At 39.0% G+C, this 19,877-nt stretch overlaps 1 protein-coding gene across 4 annotated transcripts in view; it reads left to right on the top strand.

Annotated features, from left to right (window-relative positions):
* Positions 1 to 19,877, top strand: part of SULF1 (sulfatase 1) — a 127,875-nt gene that overhangs the window by 44,728 nt on the left and 63,270 nt on the right. For all 4 annotated transcript variants that reach the window (XM_056332271.1, XM_056332270.1, XM_056332269.1 and 1 more), the window contains 2 exons: positions 15,616 to 15,675; positions 15,998 to 16,232. In XM_056332271.1, the coding sequence (XP_056188246.1) occupies positions 16,061 to 16,232 (172 nt within the window). In that variant the 5' untranslated portion in view covers positions 15,616 to 15,675; positions 15,998 to 16,060. The remainder of the gene's footprint in view (positions 1 to 15,615; positions 15,676 to 15,997; positions 16,233 to 19,877) is intronic.

The following is a 19,877-nucleotide window of genomic DNA, read 5'->3' as shown; positions in this document are numbered from 1 at the left end:
TACTAGACCATAAAAAGTTCCTTTTACTGAAGTTTGTGTGGTACATGTATAGAAAAGACTTAGGAAAATTATACTTAACAAAGACTATCACAAGAATAGTAATACCTGGTTTCTCCCATCTGCAATAAGTCTTCCTTTCTGGTAAGGTACCTTGCCTCTACGCTGACAGTACTTTTAAACTCCTTTCCTGCTGCTAGGGCAGGGGAAAGGTGCTTAAACAAAAATTAGATTCAGATTTCAGTTGATATTGTTAGATAGATTCAAAAACAATTCTAGTAAAGGTGGATAGAAGAGAACATCTTCCCTGTGTGTGTGCCAGTAATGAACCAAAACATCAACAGATGGTGACTGCTGTTCCAATGCCAACAAGCTCTGTTCCTTGAGGCACAAGCATGTTGTGAGGATGTTTTTTTCTGTGAAAGCATATAGTCTAGGGACCTGTGAACAAAGTATCGTGATAATAACAATAGCCTGACCATGGGATCAGCAAGTTCATCTGCTGACACAACTGGGCTAACTTACAGTTGTTCAAGATGTGCTGCACTTGCTGCAATCGTTGACATGCCCAGTTAACAGATGATGCATCTGCCATGATAGTCCACAACACAACATAATATGCCATATTTTAGTCCCCACTGGCATTGTCATTATGGAAGTCTGAATGCCCTAAAGAATATGCAATTTAAATGCCCTCTGTCTTCAAAGAGAGAAAAGGCATGGTATTGGGGAACATTTAAATATGTAGAATGTCTGACAGTCACATATTTATATATGACAGAGAACCATAACACAGATAAAAACTGCAACATGAACCCCTCTGAAAATTCGGTATTAGTAAGAAAGTAAATATCAGTAAATCTTTTCGAGTTCCTTTACTTAGCTCCTAAGATAACATGCACCATGCATTGCTGAAGAAATGCAGTCCATTTTATATCCTGCAGTATAGGACAGTAAGTGAAACCATGGTTTTTCTTTGAACATTGACCTAAATATGACATTGCCGGCTTATCATTTCTCTTAATAATTTCTGAATAGTGTATGATTAATTTACAAGTAAAGAGATTAATTCAGTGTAAGACAGTCTTAGCTCAAATTCAAGGTTGATGAATGGAAAAAAGTCAGGAATACAGCTTCAAGGAGGTTTACCTAGATGATCATTAAGGATCTAAGCTCATGGTTCAGTCTACCTTGACATGTCATCATCCATAATAAATTACAGAATAGTGTTGATTTTGGAAAGTCCTTCTGGCTTAACATCCTCAGTAGTAATATTGTTGGGTTTTAAGGGAGGCTTTGTACTTAAGACTGTTGTCACTTAATATCGTAGGGATGTATGATCTGCTCTATGTCTTTCATTGAAGGCAGAGGTGGCCAGAGGATGATGATTTAGCTTTCAAAGGTTAAGATTTTTTAATTTCACACTTCAATGAAAACAAAAGCCTTCCAGTGTTTTTTGTTTTTCTTTCCACAACAAGAAATTGTATGGAAAATTTTTTTCAGGTTGAAAAGTTAAGGTTTTCCATCTGAGCCTCAAGTCTGGGAGTAAGCAGAAAGCTTAGCCTGGACTCAAGTGTAGTTGAGCTGATCCTTCTCTGTTTTAGTTCCAATGCTATTTCATTGACACCAGTGATAATCAATTAGCTAATTCTTTGCACAGTGAATCAAGGAACTTAATGACGTGATGTAAGAAAACATGAAAAAATACTGAAAGGGTTCTAGCCAACATACAGTTTACAGAGAATGGTACATTAAAAATTTGTCCAAGAGTCCTATTCAACAGGATATTTTCATAACATATTGTATAAGGAGTAGTTGTTCAGCCATAAGCCTTAGGCAGGTATGAGACACTAACTTGTGACTTTCATTGCACTGCCTAGGAGATGCATATGATTCACACTAGTCAACCAGTTGCCTTGGTTTTAAGCAATTTCATGCTAAAAAAAATGTATTAGCAAAAGCTCTTTACTATTTGGTCATGGTTATTTGCTTCCTAAAATTGCCTTCCCACTGTGTCCTCACCTGTAAGCTAAAACCTGAATCATTTGACTGTTAACAATTGATGTATATTTTGTATAGGCTGCTGAACTGGATGTTAAACAGTTAAACAGGATAGTTTATAATAAATAGACCACTGTTTATCATACTGGTAAAGTGCATAGACCACTATTTATCATACTGGGAAAGGTGCTGATTTGTGACGTGCTCCATTCTACTGCATCACAATTTTGGTTTGATGGTTGCTGTTCACACCCTTCCCCACAGAATAGCTAGTTCTGTGGATTTATCCATAACCATTTCCTGGTGAGATGTACTTCTCCATTGCAACTTTTAGGGCAACTTTTCTGCAGTTATAGATGATGGGGTTTGATTCTCATTCAGTGGGATAGATATTTTTCAGTCGTTTACAAATGATGCTGTTGCTCTCCGTGCGTGCAATGGCCATGAGGCACTGCTGGCCCTGCCTACCCATGGGGCCTTCACCTCCCTGCCTATGGCTCAGGACCCCATGCCAGCCCCTTGGGTCTCCCTGCCACCTGCCCATGGCGCAGGACCCCATTTCAGCCCCCTGGGCTCCCTCGGGCCCTGCTAGGCCATGGGCCCTGCTGAGCTGGGCCTACCCGTGGGCCCATGTCCCGCCTGTCCCCAGGGAGGTGCCCCGTGCCTGAGGCCGGGGCTGCCCCAGTGCCCCTGCCGTGCTGCGGGCTGGGCCAGGACAGGCTGCCAGACCCCGCCGGGCGGCTCCTGACCATGGCATGTAGGGCCCATGCTGGGCCCTGAAAACATGGCTATAGATGTTCCTTGAAACACAAGGGGATTTCATTTGCAGATACATAAAAATTATGTCAGTGAACGTAGGAAATGATCCCAAAAATCAGACGTTTCACCATATCTCTTTCCCAGCTCTATTCTGTGAAAAGCTGAATATGTAACTCAATATTGTAATAAGGGCCTGGCCTGTGGAGAGAAAAATCACGCAAAGAAACATATAAGAGTTTTACAAATAGTTGCAACATTGAGATAAATGCCTCTGACCAGGGTCAACAGAGTTTTAAATGTAGGAGATAATGGAAACATAATCCAGTGCCATATGATACTTTAGCATAATGCATTTTTCATTTCAGATCTTTTCTCTGTCTTTATAGCCTGAAATGTTTGGTATATTTTTGTCCAGATTTTAACATGTCTGTAACTTAAATGTACTTTACCAGCTAGGGAGAAGGTACGTTTCTAGGAGCTTTCAGTAAAATGGAAAAACAAGAAGGTGGGGTAACCCGAGCAGGTGAGCAAGCGGTGCATTAGGCTGTGTGCTATATAGGTGCTGTCATCCCTTCTCACAGGTCAGGGGAGGGGGTTTAGGGTATGTCATCTCCTTGAAACCACTCTGCTTTTAAAGGAGATGCTAAGGAGAGCTAGGAATTTTATAGAAGCGTATTATAAGATTGAATAAAAGAACAGGGATAGGAAAAATGTTGTATTTTCAGGCTGTCCTCCTTTCTGTAGCTGGAAGCCTTTTGCACTGCCTCTCTGTTTAACACCACCACCACAGTAAGTGGTTTTTCCAAACAGTGCTCATGCTTTTCTTTAGGTGCAAGTTACAGTTTCGAGATACGCAGCAGGACACTACACACAAATAACAGAGCATTTTCAGTCTGGAAGTTTTTCTATATTAATGTTCAGTGTTGAATTCTTCTGCCATAAAGGAAAATGTTTGGGCAGCCAACAGGGGGGATTATGCCACCAGCTCCTTGTAGATTTTTTCTGAATATTCTGTCTAAGAAACATTGTTTGCTCTTCACTGTAAGCCATGGAAAACATCTCTAATTTTAGAGGGAAACTATCTGGAGGCTGTGTTAGTCTAAGAAACCTGTGACCCTCTGTCTCAGAGTACCTATTGCCAAGAGCTTATGATCAGAGCTGCCTACATGAGTAACCCTTTCTGTGGGGAAGATTCTGTGGGAACAAACACAAGTTAATAACTTCATTCCTAGTGGAGAATAACTCTGGGAAATACATTAATCATTGTGAAGTTAATAGATCATACTGCTGTCTTCAAGAACAGTATGGTTTTTGATAGATTTTAAGATATTAAGAAATAAGAAGTATTTGTAAATTTTAATACATGAAGGGCTGGTTATGATTAGCTTTTTTTTCCAAACGATTTTTCCTATAAAACTGCTTTCTTGTGGTTATAAACCTTCCATCAAAATTTCTTAAATTAAATCTGGAAATAAACACATTTTGCAAATGCAATGCCATTGTAAAAAGAGGCATTGGAAAATTATCATTATTCACTGTTTACAGCCCTGTTTGAGTTTTGCAGTCTTCTAAGAAACTAATAAACGGCCTGAATGATACTTTCAGGAACAATTGGAACTTGTTGACAGCACTAAAAATTTGAAATTCCATATTTTAAAGCAATAACTGTTTCACATAGTGAAACAGAGGATGCAGAATTTAAGCTGCCTGCATTTAGACTTTAAAATCAGCCATATGGGACAGAAGAGGTCCCTCTGGAAAAATATTCATTTAACTCCTGATAAATTACTCATTTTTGCTTGTTTATTTTAAAGAACAACATACACAGGAATGTATTCATGGCAGATGAATTAGCTCCTATATTATGAGTGTGCAGTGTGGTTAGTGTGAAACATTTACACCACCCAGCTCATCAGAAACCAGTCAGATCATTTGTTTCATTCCAGCTGCACTCTTTACATTTACATGGGGCCTGGGACAGAGGGGATTTCAAATCTCTCTTTTCTCATATATAAAGTTGCACTTTTTTCCAAGTCCTGACTGCTTTAATCACTCTGCTTTATTAACAAAACAAACCCAAAATGATGTCTGAAACAGCTTTTATTTCTGTTGAAGCAATGACCACTGAAATCATTGGAGGATTTCTCCACAGTTCAAAGGACCTTGGATAAGGCCTGAAATTTTGGCTAATTCCTGTGGCTGTGGAACAAAATTCAGACTTGAACATTTAAGACTTTTAAATGTGAGGACACAAGTCAGAGATTTCTTATAAACAGCGCACAGGGATGAAATAAGTGGAATGGGAAGTGAATAGGAAGAGTCTCAGAGTTGCGAGCAATGAGACACATGGGTATTAGTCCATGATACTACTCTATGCTGAATTCTAGGACTTGCTTTGGTGTCAGTGTCCTTTTGAAAACAGCCTACTAGTCTATTGCTGACTTCTGGATTTTTGTCAGCCTGTAACTATAACAAAACTGGTGCCTTTTTATAGCACTATTAATTTCTGATCCTGAGCATAACACAAAATGTTCAGAAATAACCAGAAATAGAAAAATTACATTTTCAGTCAATCCAGCTATTCGAAAGTCATCATTGATACATTCACTTTGCAAGGAAAGGCTCTGTGAAATTTTTGTTTCACCTAGTTCAGCACACTTTTCCCTAATGGCAATACCACTTTAAACAAATTTTACAATGTATTTAACTCAACACTTGCTAGACAGCATCTAAAATACTATTTCCAGTTCTAGGTCCCCAATATGGGAAAGACATCAATAAACTGGAGTGAGTTCAGCAGATGGCCATCAAGGTGGTTGGGAGCTGGAGCCCTTGCCCTGTGTGAAGAGGCTATGGGAGCAGAGATGGCTTCAGAGGGTCTAACAGCAGCCCCCCAGTGCCTACAGAGAGGCCACTGGGAAGACAGAGCCTCATTCTTGAGTCATGCATGGCAGGAGAGGAGGACAAGAGTCAATGGACATAAGTTGAAATAAAAAAGATTCAGACTGGATATAAGGAAAAACAAAAGTCACCCTCAGGACATTCAAGCAGTGAGACAGGGCCCCAGAGCATTTGGGCAGTGTCCATCCTTGGGGGTTTTCAAACCTGACTTGGTAAAGCCCTAAGCAGCCTGGTCTGACCTCACAGCTGAGCCTGCTAAGGATAAAGAAGTGGATTCTCTGTAAGTTGCTCTAAACATTCCTGAATTAGTTCATTGATGCAGTTTATGAGACACCTTTCATAGGAGGACATCTCATCTACATTTAGGGGAAAAAAGTTCAGTAACGCAAGCATTGATGGTTTTCCCACAATAATCACTGCAAACTGGGATACCTCCCAAATTTCTTCCCACACAAAATGAAGAAAAGCACTACAGCTCTGTCCTTCTATCTCTTCACTATCTAGGAGTAATTTCCAGTAGACTCCGGTCCTTCCCATTCCTGATCCATGCTGTATTATTCAGAAGCTCCTACCTAACGATTACCAGCTTCCATTCCTGTCCTCCATCTCTGTGCATAATTCAGTCAGGCACTGGGACATAAGGCTGACTGCCTGCTCCATCAGTGTTAGTGAAAATAATTCTCTGTGTGTTGTTCAGGCATCTTGGTAGAATCTTGGTTCATGAGCAGGCTTACAATTAACTATCTATAAATATATGACATATATGTAATTTTTAAAGATGATATAAAATCATGTCTTTTCATTGCTAAATAGGAACTTTGTTCAACAAGAAGTGCACTGGAAATAAAAACATGTCTGCTTGAATGTATTCAGCTTCATCTTCCATGCTTTAAAACTGCTCTCTCATCTACAGAAGCCAGGACTGTGAAATTGAAAGTACCTGCATATGCACTTGAAAGATGAAGAAAGTCTTTCCGCAGGCATTTTCACCTGGAAAATGCAAGCACATTTTTACGTGCTACCCTTTCAAAATGTTTCTGAGATAGTTATTCACAGAATAATTTCAACAAGTCATTCTTGAGCCTCTCAGATCTCAGAATGAAGATTATTTTCAAGCAGCTCTTTGAGAACAGATTTCCAGAATTCAAGCTGAGAGAACTGGTATTCCTCAGAGAGATAAGCTGTATATGGTATATTCTGTCCTTGAACAGGCAAGTGTGACTCTAATTTCAGGCGGGTTTGATAGGAATACTAATTTTCAAGTGTAATTCAGTATCCAGATGCTTTGTAGATTTTGGCTGTTCCCCATGTACCACTGATGGTTAGCTTTCTTTAAAAATATTCAGCAAATACCTTAAAGCGTCCTTTCACCAGGGATGATGTATCAAAGAGCCTGCAAGAGCTTGGTTTAAAGTGCTGAGCAGTCCTAATCCAGCAGACATTTATTTTGCACAGCAGAACACATGTATCGGGGTCTAAGTAAGGACTTGGATGCCTGATTTGGCAGTAAAATCCGTCAGTTGTATTCTTTGCTCTTACTTGCTGCCATTCCTGTGCAAAGTGTTTTTCACCTGGTAGGACATGGCCACATGGAGATGACTTTCTGAGTTTCTCCATGATGTGTCAGTTGCAGGTCACTCTGGGAATCCCTCCCAGGTATGTGCTCGAGTGGGCACTGTGGGACAGTGAGGTGACGGCAGGTGAGGGGACTGGGAGGATTACTGTGATAGCAGACATAAGTCCCCTATGTTCCTGGGTTGGGGCTGTACCTTGTAACCTGCCAGGTAATGCAGCTTGGGGAGCGCAGGGGTCTCCTGATTACAAAGGCGATTAAAAGTAAGATTGATAGCAGGGGTGATGTGCTTCTCGGCAGTGCCTCAAGTCAGTGCAAATTCCTTGCTGACTGATCTTTATAGAAAAGGTTATGAAGCATCTGTTTTTTTGTAACAGATTGGTTTGTTTGGTCTGACTGTTTACTATTATTAGTAGGCTGGTTACTCTATAGTACAGGTTTGCCAGAGAGGAACTTACTTGAAAACCCATTTCTTGGTCTGTCAAGGAGCTTTTACATGTATAGCAGTGAAGGTAAAATTTATACTGTGCCAGGACTGGAAAAATTGCTTGACAAAAAGAGGTAATCTAGTAAGGAAGATCTTGCTTTAAAAATGGTACTCAGGACGTGATCCATTGAGTCAATCTTAGTAGTTCTATTAAGTTCAGTTTGACTTTACTGAGAGTAAAACTCATTTGAATACAATGACACTACTCAAAAAAATAAATAAATAAATAAAAGAAAAAAATCATTAGGCTTAGTGTTCAGACCTGGAAGAGAAAGTCAACAGACACCATATGCAGTCTGTAGTGCATATACATGTGCATAAGCACACAAAGTACTGATGCTACAAGCAAGTTCACTTTCTGCACTGTGTTTTAAGAGTAAATTTTTCAAAAGCACTTAGACGAACTGCCTGACTCTCTAGGTTAGCCCGGGAACGGCACCTGTCTAAATTCCTGTGGTGTTTTTGAGTAGTCAATCCTTCTGCATTACAGCTAAAAGTACATCTGAGATTCTCTCCTAGGAGTACAGGTGCTGCTTTCTACATACATACACTTACATAGATTCATACTGCCAGTTCCTCACACTTAGTCCTTATATAGATTCCTCTGGTCCCCGTGAGCTCCTTCTGCTTCCCCTGTGCAGTCAGCAAGGAGGGTGGCCAGAGCAGCCATGCATTAGGCTCAGCTTCTACCCAAGACCACCCACCCACATGGTGGCACAACCTACCTTAACTACTCCCTGTGATACATGGAGTGTGTACATTACCATGGGAAAATGGACATATTCTCTGTCTTCTCCTATATAAGTAGATCCATAGATATTCTGTGCTAAAGATGCTGTGTTCATATTCAAGTTGGGTATGTCCATTTATTTAGAAAAATAAACTGTTTACCAAATAAAAAATCAAAAATCCCTTTTTCAAAGGGAGTTGCAAACCTTTGAGGGGGTGTAAACAAATTTAGGAAGGAAACTTTTTAAGCTGAAAGAGCTCTCTATCTAAAGGAGATGTGAAAAGCTATGCTCTTGCACAGTTTCTAAAGCTGGAGGGCTTAAACAGGAACTTAAAGAAACGTGCAAACTGTGTTGCTGTTGTTCACCTCTGTGATATGATCTCCCAACTCGACTACTTACTGTATCACAGAATTGCCAGTGTGTTATTGTACGGGATGTTTTCATAATGCCCCACACTGCTGAAGTGAGCGGGGATATAGCAAAGATACGTAATTTTAAAATGGAATTTTCAAATTACATGAAATTCCTTCATACACAGAGGTTACTCTTTATATTTGAAAAATACTTGGAGTCTTTTAGCAATTATATTACCTGGTAGCTGGAAAGCCACTTTCTAATATCAGAAGCCTGTTTGGAGCCTGGTCACATCTAATTATCTTTCTCAGTCTTAATTATTTAGCAAGTGCTAATAAACTGCACATATCATGACACTCATGTTTAATAAGCACATAAATTTAATTGATTTTTTTCCCTCTCTTTGAAGACTAACAGACATGGAATTCAATCACAAGGCAATGGCATTATAACTTTCAATATAACATCAGGTTTTAATAAGCCTCCTGTTTGCGGCACACATGTGCTTAAGACTGCCTGGAAACCAAATCAGTAGAGAAAAGGGATTACTTTAGATTACTTTGAAATGTGCATTGTTTGAAATGGCCTCTGGTGACCAGCTTTCATGAATGGCTGATTTTACTTGTGGGGCACGTCATCTGGCTCAATTATACCGGGCTCTTTTGTATGACAAGTGCACTTCTTGGCTGTGTTGAAATATGAAATTCTAAAACAAAGTAAATCAGATGGTGAGAAATAAATTTAAGTAACTGTATATTATTAGAAGTTTGTAACTTAACAGCAGGCACTCTTCTTACTGAAAATACATGGGAATTTTCTTTCAAAACTTTCACAGATCTGCATTTAACATAAAAACATTAATTTAAATTTTATTTAATATTTTGTTCAACTATATTAACAGCTTTAAAATCAAAGACACATTTTCCTTTTCTCAAAGACAGATCATTTCTTCTACAGTTATGTATTTTTAAAATGTTATTGGAGTTTGTTGTTCTACTCTGACATATGAAGTGTTGGAAACTTTTACCTACTAAGAATATCCCTTAACCTGTACCAAGTTATAAAAGTGGGTTAGCAAGTGTGCATTATGCTTTCAAGTCACTGCAGGCTTTTTCCTTTCCTGTCTGTAACTGTTTGCAAAATTACAATGTAAAAACGTAATATAAGGTTATGATTCTCCCTGCCTGCAATTACTTTAAATTATAGTTACTTTAAATTAATCTAGCCTGAGGCACTGATGATACAACATTATAATACACAGATTACATTTGGAAGGGGAGCAGATAACTGATTGATTAGTAAAGTGTGCTGGAAATCCAATAGATAATGATTAGATTAGACCCAGATAGAAACTGCATTCTTTGTGTTCACTGTAAATCCTATACTTTACAACTAAGATTAGGGGATTAACCTTTAAGAAGAGATGGTAGATCTTGCTTTTTCTTGACTTTTGCTATACTGTAAATGTGTTTCCCATGGCTGCAGGCTCGATATTCCCACAGGAAACTGACCCGCAGATTTACGCGGTCGTGCCTTGTAGTCTGAGATTGCAGGGTTTGCCTTTTAAATACAAGATATAAGTGTAAGATGTGAGAAGAGCATTAACATTACTAAACTTAAAACAGTCATCTGTCAACAGCTTTTTCCACTTAAGTGCTTCACTGTATTAGTGAAATTGAGAGTTGTTATTGTTGTTGTAGGGTGTTACAACCCTCTGGTTGTCAAGGCAATATGATTTAAGGAGAGATTTAAGGCTTCTGAACCACTAGGTTGCATTGGTGCAGATGAATATCTCATCTCCCTGACCTTTTATTATGTAATTTCATTCTGTCTGCACAATTTTCATGCAATTACTAATCTCATGAAGTTACTAATTTTGTTGGGTCTTTAAGCGCACATCTGCTATGATTCATAGCATAGGCTATGTGAGACTTTAAGAGGTCCATCCACCCTTTGACATACACATCAAAGATTTGCAGAAGATGTATGCGTGTGGCTGAGAAAACCCTTTTCACTCCCTTTCACCTTGGAGTTTCCATGTATGCAAAACATTCTTGAGTACACCAGCATTGCTGGGTGGACACATTTCACTTTAAAGCAAAGAACTGAAAATGGTATGTGCAAACTACTGAATCTGATCTTTGTAGGGGCACGGGTGGGTGAAGCCACCTCCAGTTAACATGATGACAATGATTTCTGGCACTACAGGCTGACTTGGTTTTTGAAATGTTGCTGACCAGGTGCTCACCAATGTGCTCATCCTCCAAGGTCATACTAGAAATTACAAAACAAGGTCAATAGCAGAATCCCTACTCTGCTTTTTATGAATTATGAGATTCTTCTTGTTGTCCTTTGCCTTTCTACTTTTATAGAGAGTCCGATTTTAAGGAAATAGAGAACACTGGGGTCATATTCTTGTAAAAAATGTTCGTTAAAGCCAAAACTGTTAGGTCAGCAGGTCATGAGTAAAATACATAGGAAGATAATGCTCCTTTGCTTGGGGTGAGGAAGGAAAGCTCATTTTCTTGTAGTGATTGATATCTGAGGTTTTGTTTGTTTGAAAGGTTTTATCCATTTATTTATCACAGAAACCTGTAAGAAATTGTCCAAGATGATCCTTTGCATAAAGGAAATGAGGCAACTTATCACTTGCAATGACAAGGCCTTCTGCTTCTTTTCTGTGCTTTTGATATATTTTTGTGCAAGTTCCTAGCACTTGTCAGCAAATCTTAAAAATATCCTAAGTAGCAAAACATTAATTCATGGATTGTATCTTAATTATATACAACTATGTCATTTTTTTTGAGACAGGAAAATCTACGTACAGAGAAATAATTAGTAGGATACTGGATAGTAATGAGGAACAAAACACTTAACCACAAAATTGCTAGTGCATTAGGAGTTCTTGATTTAGGATCCCTGTTGTACCTTACATCCTCAATTCACTGGGTGCATTTATTGCTAGTATCAGGGGGACAGAAACCAAAATTCTCGGTCTTAAGCTCCACAATCACAGTCCACATTATTAATAGTATTAGTATTATTACTGCTGTTTCCTTTATTGACCAGAGTTGATCCATTTTTGTTTCTAAGTAAGGGTCACTAGAGCAGTGGGCCTTAACCTATGACTTTGGATAAGGTGATGTCCTCAGTGTTCATGCCCAAAATAAAATACCATCGCTGTGGTACAGAGAAGACAAAGTTGCCTGCCCTTTCTTACCACTTGGTCATGAATTATGGATGTGGGACATTGCATAGTCCATGGTATTAGGGACAGATGTGTGTCCAGTATCCTTATTAACTATCCCCACATTTGATTTCAGACTTACAAAAAAGAAAAAAAATCTGTTCATATAAGCCAATTTCCCTGTGCAAAGATATAAGGAAGCCACATTTGTAGAATATTAAATATGAAGAAGACCATATATCTTTAAAGCTTATAATGGAGTATGCTTGTGGATATTCTGTGCCCTGTTTCTCAAACAAAGTGGACAAAATTCTGGACAGATATTTATTAGCCAAAGACAAAACGACACTTTAAGTGAAGTTAGTAAAAATGTGGACATGAAAACAAAGTGGATTTTCAAAGGGAAAATGCTCTTTTTTGAAAACAGGCTGTCTTTTGTTGTGTTTCAAATTAAGCACTTTCAGCCAATGTGCTGAAAAATCTTAAACACTTCTTGGCCAAAATGAATATAAAATCTAGGCATAGTTTCAAAAGATGCTGTTATACTTTTTTTTTTTTTCTTCCTAGTCACTGAAAGATAATCTCTTAAGAGACTTAGAAATAAAGTCCTCCTAGTTTTTATGCCACATCACATGAAGTGGCACTGTAGCCATTCTTTGCAGTGCCCTGCCAAAGTAATTCAGGTTTCACGGGTAATTAATTCTCCACACCAACAAGTCCTTGAACTGCCTGTTATAATACTAGCAGCATAGTACCAACTAAAGATCCAAGTATTCAGGATTTATCCCATGAAAGGTGAGTATAAACTATAAATCTGTGCTTCTGAAAAAAAAAAAAAAACAAAACCAAAAAAAACAAACCACCTGAAAGGTGAGGAAAAGTGGTTTCTTTGTATTTCCCTGGTTTCATTTATTTACTGACTACATTTCAGTTGTCATAGATGTGTTCTATAGGGAAAATATAATTTTGATTTTCCAAATAGCATATATAGAAGTTATGTTCATTGCTTGTTTACTTGGCTAGAGAAAAGCATTTTATTGTACCATCTTGATTTCTGAACACTGCACAAAAAATTTTACTTTCTGATGTGAATTTGAAAAGGTTCCTTTCAGAATTTCTCATATTTTTGTCTATCTCTCAAGACCAATTACAGTGTTTGTAGAGGCACTTGTAGAGTACCAGTACCCAACACAAACATTGCAGCCTTGTCTTCCCTATCAAGCCTGTATTTTGACAGTTTACTTCATTTCCTTCTAGGACTGGGAAACAGGCTGTAAAAGGACAAGTTAACAAAGATCACCTTTTAGTAAAGATTTGTCTTGTGCAAAACTGAACTAGTTATGAGCAACAAAAGGTGGTCTTACTGTGCCTATGTGCAAGAACCATACAATGAAACTTGGATAATTAATTTTATATGTGTAGATCAGTCCTGATATTTTCCTTTATCCATCAAAGGAAAAAAAATAGAATTGGCAAAGAAATGCTTCATGCTCTTTCCTAGAAAAGATTTGCCTAAGGTGACCCTTACTTGCAAAAGGATTTTTTTAAAAGTAACTAATATAGCCCAAAGATGGTGAAATGAAAAATACTTGTTAATGTTCGTTTGGATTAGTGTAAATTTTATTAGCACTGAGGTGTAATTGTCAGGAACTTGCAGTTTCATACTATGGGGCATTATTCAAACACGTTGGTGCCAATGTTTGCTCGGCACAGTCAGGATGACTGCGCTTTCTGGGTCAACATTGTCTGAAAAAGTTTGCTGTACAGTACAACTGAGGTAAGAAACTAAACATTGAATCTCACTTCATGTAGTCTTTTGTGCTTTCTGAGGTGAGTCAAAGTTTTGCTATTTAAAGATCAGACATTTAGAGAAATTGTATTTCTTCTTTTGCACCAGCAGCATGTGGTGTCTGGTGTCTGTCAGAGTGCTGACTTCTCCAGTCACCCTGGTCTTCAGGGCTTTTGTCAGCTTTCATGTGACTTAGAACAAATACATGGAAATTGAACTATTTTTAAAAGTCAGTCCAGACTAATTACAGACTTCCAGTCTACTTATCTGAATGTTGTGTAATCACCGAAATGGCATTTAACATTAAATGCCAATTCCCCATGTTGGCTTTGCAGTGCTCCCATGTTAGTCAGAGGCTGAACTGTTTGTTGGTGCAGAGACAATGAAAGACAAGATTTCTCTGCCACAGATGCTTGGATTTTCCTTTTAAAGACATTCACACTCTTCTGGTGTAATTACAGCCTGCCAGAGTGAGGAGCATGAAACTGTTTAGCTTGCGAAGCTTAAAATAAAAGGTGTATATGAAAACAAGAACACGATCCCTTTTCTAGCAGCCCAGCACCAAGCCCCATCCCTTCCTTCTTCTTTGGCTTCTTACTCTGAAATTTAGAGCACCTTCCTATTAATTCATTTCTAGGTGAGTGATAGGACCTTTTTTGCCTTCTGTGTTTCTCTCAATTATTTCTGCTTATTAATCTGTTTGTAGGTCATGTTGCATGTCTGAATATGAAGTCTCAGGTGTGGGTGCACAGGTCTCCTCATGAATTATGCTCCATTCTAGCTATATACTGTGCACCCCAGTTCCCATGCAGACTTCCCCTTGGGCAGATCTCTTGAATGTTCTTGGGCTTGGGTGGTTTTGTGGGGGTTTTTTATTGACTAATATCATCGTACTTTTTCCATAGTCTCAGAACAAAACCAGAAGGAATGTATGTGGCAGGTCAATACCCTGGAGGGAGCAGGCATGATTCTGCAGTTTCTTTCCCACCCACTTCCTTTTTGCCCCCAGATATTCCCTCCCTTCCCTTTGTGTAACAGGACGGTTTTGCAGAGCTACAATGCTGAAAATGTTAAAGTGTAAGTGGCTACCCGTTCCTCCTCAGACCAATCAGTCATTTTCAGTTGCAGGTTTAAATCTGCTGCAGCAAAGCCAAGCCTCTGTGCTTGCATCAGGTCTTACAAAAGCAAGGCTGTTTGACTGACAGGCACAGAGAGGGGGTTCTGATAACATGCTGAGCTGAGTCTGGAAGCACAGTATCAAGGACGAGGCTGTGCCAGAGGTACTGTGCATTATGGATGAGGCACTCAGGTCTGTCGTTGATTGATTGAGGGACAGTTACGCTCTTTCACAATGCTGGGTAAGATCATCTGGACTGTCACTTAATATGAGCTTTCTTGTCAGTGGGAAGATGACTTTTCACATAGTGATCCAATACAGATTGCAAATGACAGCCGTGCTCTCCCTCTGCTTTGTAAGGGTTTAGTTGCTCATGCAGGTGAGTTAACCTAAAATAACTTTATCGCTTGCCAGGTGCCATACACTGGAATTAACTCTTATTCTTAGAACCTCAGGCTAACTATAAATGTTGGAAAAGCACCTGCATTTGGTGTTGTGAGATATATGTCCTTTATCTCTAGCAGCCAAAGTGCCATCTAAACTTTGTGTAGGTACGGTGTTAAATTAAGTGGGGGAGGTGGGGGGAATCCAATTTTTTTCTACTTTTTTTCTTTCAGGACAGAGAAAGAAGCTGTAACAAACAGTTCTGGAGACTTTGAAGCACAGCCACAGTACTGAGGTCTTTGACTGACAAGCCTTCTGCTTTCTCTTTCTTACAGGTCTCCTCCTACAGATGTTCTGAACACGTCTGCATCCCAGCAATTTTTTGCTGTGCGCAGGTACTGAATGTAAGGAACAAGCTGCATAAAAGGAAGCGTGGGGTGTAGGAGAAGCAGCACTATGAGGAGTATACCAGAAGTCATGCCTATATAAAATGCAGGCAGTGGCATGACTTCAAGCAAAAATTTCTTGAGAAAGCATAGTTGCAGAATGACCGAGTTTATTCTTAGAAAATGACAGAATAAAGCTCTTATTCAACAATATGGCTTATAATCATGTTAAATGGTATGTGTCAGACTTAACTTCCCTAAGTTGCATCCTTTCACTGTGTGACTGGAAGTTTATTTATTGCTTGAACAGAATTTCTTTTCCTCCCTACAGGTCTTGAAAACTAGAGCTCAGGCACTTCTGGATTAGTCTTTTCATTGAAATACTGGAACTACTATGAAGTCTTCTTGGTTTGCACTCATCTTGGCAGTGCTTAGTACTGAATTGCTAACAAGTTACTGTTCCTCCGTCAAGTCCCCGAGGTTCAGAGGACGTGTGCAGCAGGAGCGAAAAAATATCAGACCAAATATCATCCTTGTACTCACCGATGACCAAGATGTGGAGCTAGGTGAGAGATAATTGTTATTTGCTACTTCATTTCATCCTGTGTCTTTCAGTAATTTCTGCCAAGCAGAAAGGACTTTAAATTCAGACAAGGTACTGGTCCTGGAACACTATCAGAATGTGGGACAAGTTTTGAAAATAAGTTAGCATATATTACTTAACAGCACTCATCACATTTAGTTACAGACTTTAGGTAATATATGTTTATCAATATATGCCATGGAGGGCTTTAATCACCAGGATAAAAGGATTTAATAATACCTGCAAGGATATACAGGTAAAAAATGTGCATCAAAAGCCCTTTTTCACTTTGTGACTTTCTGTGGCATTGAAAAAATTAAACCTTTTGAGGTTAACCATTCCTCAGTGCTGTACAGATGAGTATCTATTTTTTCCACATATTTGTCACATGCATGTATGTCATCTGACATGTTTATGCACACAGGCAAACTGGTCTTGTTTCAGGACATAAGCTTAATATTTTTATGAATTATTAAACTGTTTTAAATCCATCTGCTTTAAAACTATGCTATTTGTATAAAAATAGGACAGTTTTGCTTTCACAAGTGTACTAAATATCTGAGCACAACCAGGACATACCAGCCGGAAGTTATTTTCACATATTTTTCTTAGGGTTGAAAAAGTTTAAACACTTGGATGATGTTCCAGGAGGCCTTTGAATGTTTTCCATTAAGTAAGTTAAAAAGATATTAATGGTAGTTATGCATATAACTGATTTTTTGGTTCGCTGCCCAAACTGAAAAATCAAGGAGAGAAAGAGGATCACTTCAGGTTACCCCCAAGCAAATATTTTAGTTTTGGGGGTGGGAGGTAAGATCAAAAAAGTTAAAAAAATTGGCAAATCAATTTGAAATTAAATCTTGCATTCTTAGGGTTTTTTTAATGAAAGACATGGTTTTAATGAAATTATAGTAAATTTCTAAAGAAAATGCCATGGTAACACTGAAAAATCAAAATGCTTCATTCCAGAAAACAAAATAGTCCATTTGTTCTAAAATCATATACTTTCAGCCAGAAAGTTGTAGACAAAAAGTGGTCTAGATCTAAAAGCAATTCTTTACTTGCTAGCATTCTTGCATTGGTCATGACACAGTGATAATTTGCACAGTCCTTCAGGGTTGCGAGAACATGATTAATAAACTGTATTTCATGACTGAGAGTTAGTGTTTTTATGCAGCAGAGCTCCAACACCAGGCCTTTAGATAAGAGTACATTATCTCTTTTATTTCTCACTCTTTCAAATGTCTGCTCTGTTTAGCCATGCTGCATAATGAATGGCTGTCCCTGGCTCTGTTTTTGACCTAAAATATAGCTATTACAATAGGAATGCATGACTTCGTGATAGACTTGTTCTGAAAATTTTGTTTAAAGGGTCAAGTCATGTATTCCTTTTTGTGGTCTGAAAGAGCCTGCTTTCTCCAGGGCACCAGGGAAGGTAGGTCAGCAGACACATGTGTCTGAACAGTGTTACTGACTTGCTGTCTTCAGTCTTGCAATAGGATTTGCAAGTGGTGAAAGAGGAGGAAGGATGTGGCAAGCCACTTTGTTCATTTTGTGGAGCTCCACTTTGAAAGCTGTTCTGGATGTGTGCAGGGCACTCTGGCTCCTATTAGCAGGCAGCTGAGCAATAGCCTGGATGTGTATGCATTCCCACTGCATTGAAGACACAGGTTTCCCCTTTTCACAGATCATTTCACAGGAAACAGGATTCATCCACAAGACTTACCGTACTATATTATTCACACTTCTGCTAATAAATCATTCTGCTTATTTGAAAAGTAAAATCATACTGTTTTCCATGTGTGGATTATCCCCTTACCCTTCAATGATTCCTGAGAAAAATCTCAGGTTTCCAAAAGGTTAATGGGAAGTAACACTTTTGGCCACAAACGGAATAAAACTTAGGCATTGGTATCCAAAAATCACAAGACTGAAAGTCTCAATATGGATTATTTGCTCTTGTATTCCATGCACAAATAATTCCAAAAGCTGTTCCAAATGAATGCTTTAACATAAAAGCCTATAAAGTACATTATAGACTTCCATCAGGAAGGATTTCTCTCCAGAGCACGTATAAGCATTGAACCAAATTCATTTGCCTGAGTGCAAATGATATACAGAGGAGATATCCAAAGTAACATTTGCAAGAGGCAGGGAGCTTGCATTTAGTTAGTGCTCAAAGCGTAGGAGTATGCACATCTTCCTATTGATCTGCAACAGTCCCCAGAGTTCTGCATTCTGAATGCAAAGAAGTTCAGCAGAGGTGCTGTCTCATTCAACTTATCAGATAAAACCCACAAATTGCTCCACAACTCCAGTCAGTTCCTACCAATGCTGGGAGGAACATGTCACAGAGAAAGAATATTACAGATACTTAGCTGGTGGAGAGCAACTTAAGTAGTGTGAAGCAGCCTGACCCACAGCTTATGAAGAAACTCAGCAAATACTGGGGCCCAGAAGCTAGGAAGTGACTGGTTAAATTGTTCCTCTGCGCATTTTCTTTCCCCCACCAAGATCCTGAGGGTAGAGAAATAACTGTCCAACACTGAGGCAAATGGGCATCTGCTCAAGGCAAAGCACCAGCTCCCAGAACTGCCTAGAACTACTGCCCCTCTGGACACAACATGCAACAGTGGCCCCAGCTACTGGGGTCAGGTCTGTACTCTGTTCAGGCATAAGTACAGGTATTTACAACTTTCTGCTCACTCTTTAGTCTCTTCCCCTGTCCTCCAGGTTCTCTATCACTTGCACACATCAGAACCTCAAACCATGACCCCCCCAATCACTCTTATAATCTCACAGTAAATAATATCTTGCATAATGTCAGAAATGAATCAAAACTAGTGAATATGTTGGTTGTTCCAGTGTTTCTAACCCAGAAACCTTTGAGATGTCAGAGAATTGGAAAAGGTTAAAAAAAAAAAAAAAAGAAAAAAAAGGAGGGGAAAAATCCATTTGAGACAATTACCTTTTTCTGCACCACACAGTAAAATCCATATAACCCATTCACCGAGTACAGTGCTGGGTGAAGAGAACACAGCATGACCTGGACACATCACATCAGGCATAAGTTGCCTGGTTTGCTTTCCAACTTAACTATAACTAAAGCACTAAAAATCATAAGCTGAGAAAATGGGGACATGTGCTGAGATCTGAGAAAGTCCATCACCTTCCAGCGGCCCTGCACACAACCCGTATAAAGACAAGGTGGCTCTAGCCATCCCTTTGTAGAGATGCCCACCTGTGATATACCTGGATAAAAATCCACAGCAACTTTAAGACTTGTTACAAAACCTTGGTTACCAAACATATTTCTTGATATATAAGAACAGATTGAGAAGTGACACTGAATTTCTTGCCTGACAAAACTTGCTAACTTCTGTGTCCAAAGTGGCCATTCCCAGTTATCTGGTTTCCCTCAGGTGCTCCCCAATCGGTCACGTAGAGCACAAGTGTCCTGCTGTCAGACAGCGCCTGAGTACATGTGCCCTGAAGACTGTGGGCCAGATGGTAAAGAGCACAAGCTGTGAGGACAGCTACAGACAGCAAAGGATTATAACTTATATCAGCAAATTTTATCTCCTTCTTGTGTTTTGTTTTCCAAATGAGGAAGTCTCACCTGCTTTGA

Source organism: Falco biarmicus, chromosome 3 (genome assembly GCF_023638135.1).
Source record: "Falco biarmicus isolate bFalBia1 chromosome 3, bFalBia1.pri, whole genome shotgun sequence".
In the NCBI taxonomy this organism is placed as follows: Eukaryota; Metazoa; Chordata; class Aves; order Falconiformes; family Falconidae; genus Falco; species Falco biarmicus.
This window is presented reverse-complemented; position numbering and strand designations above follow the sequence as displayed.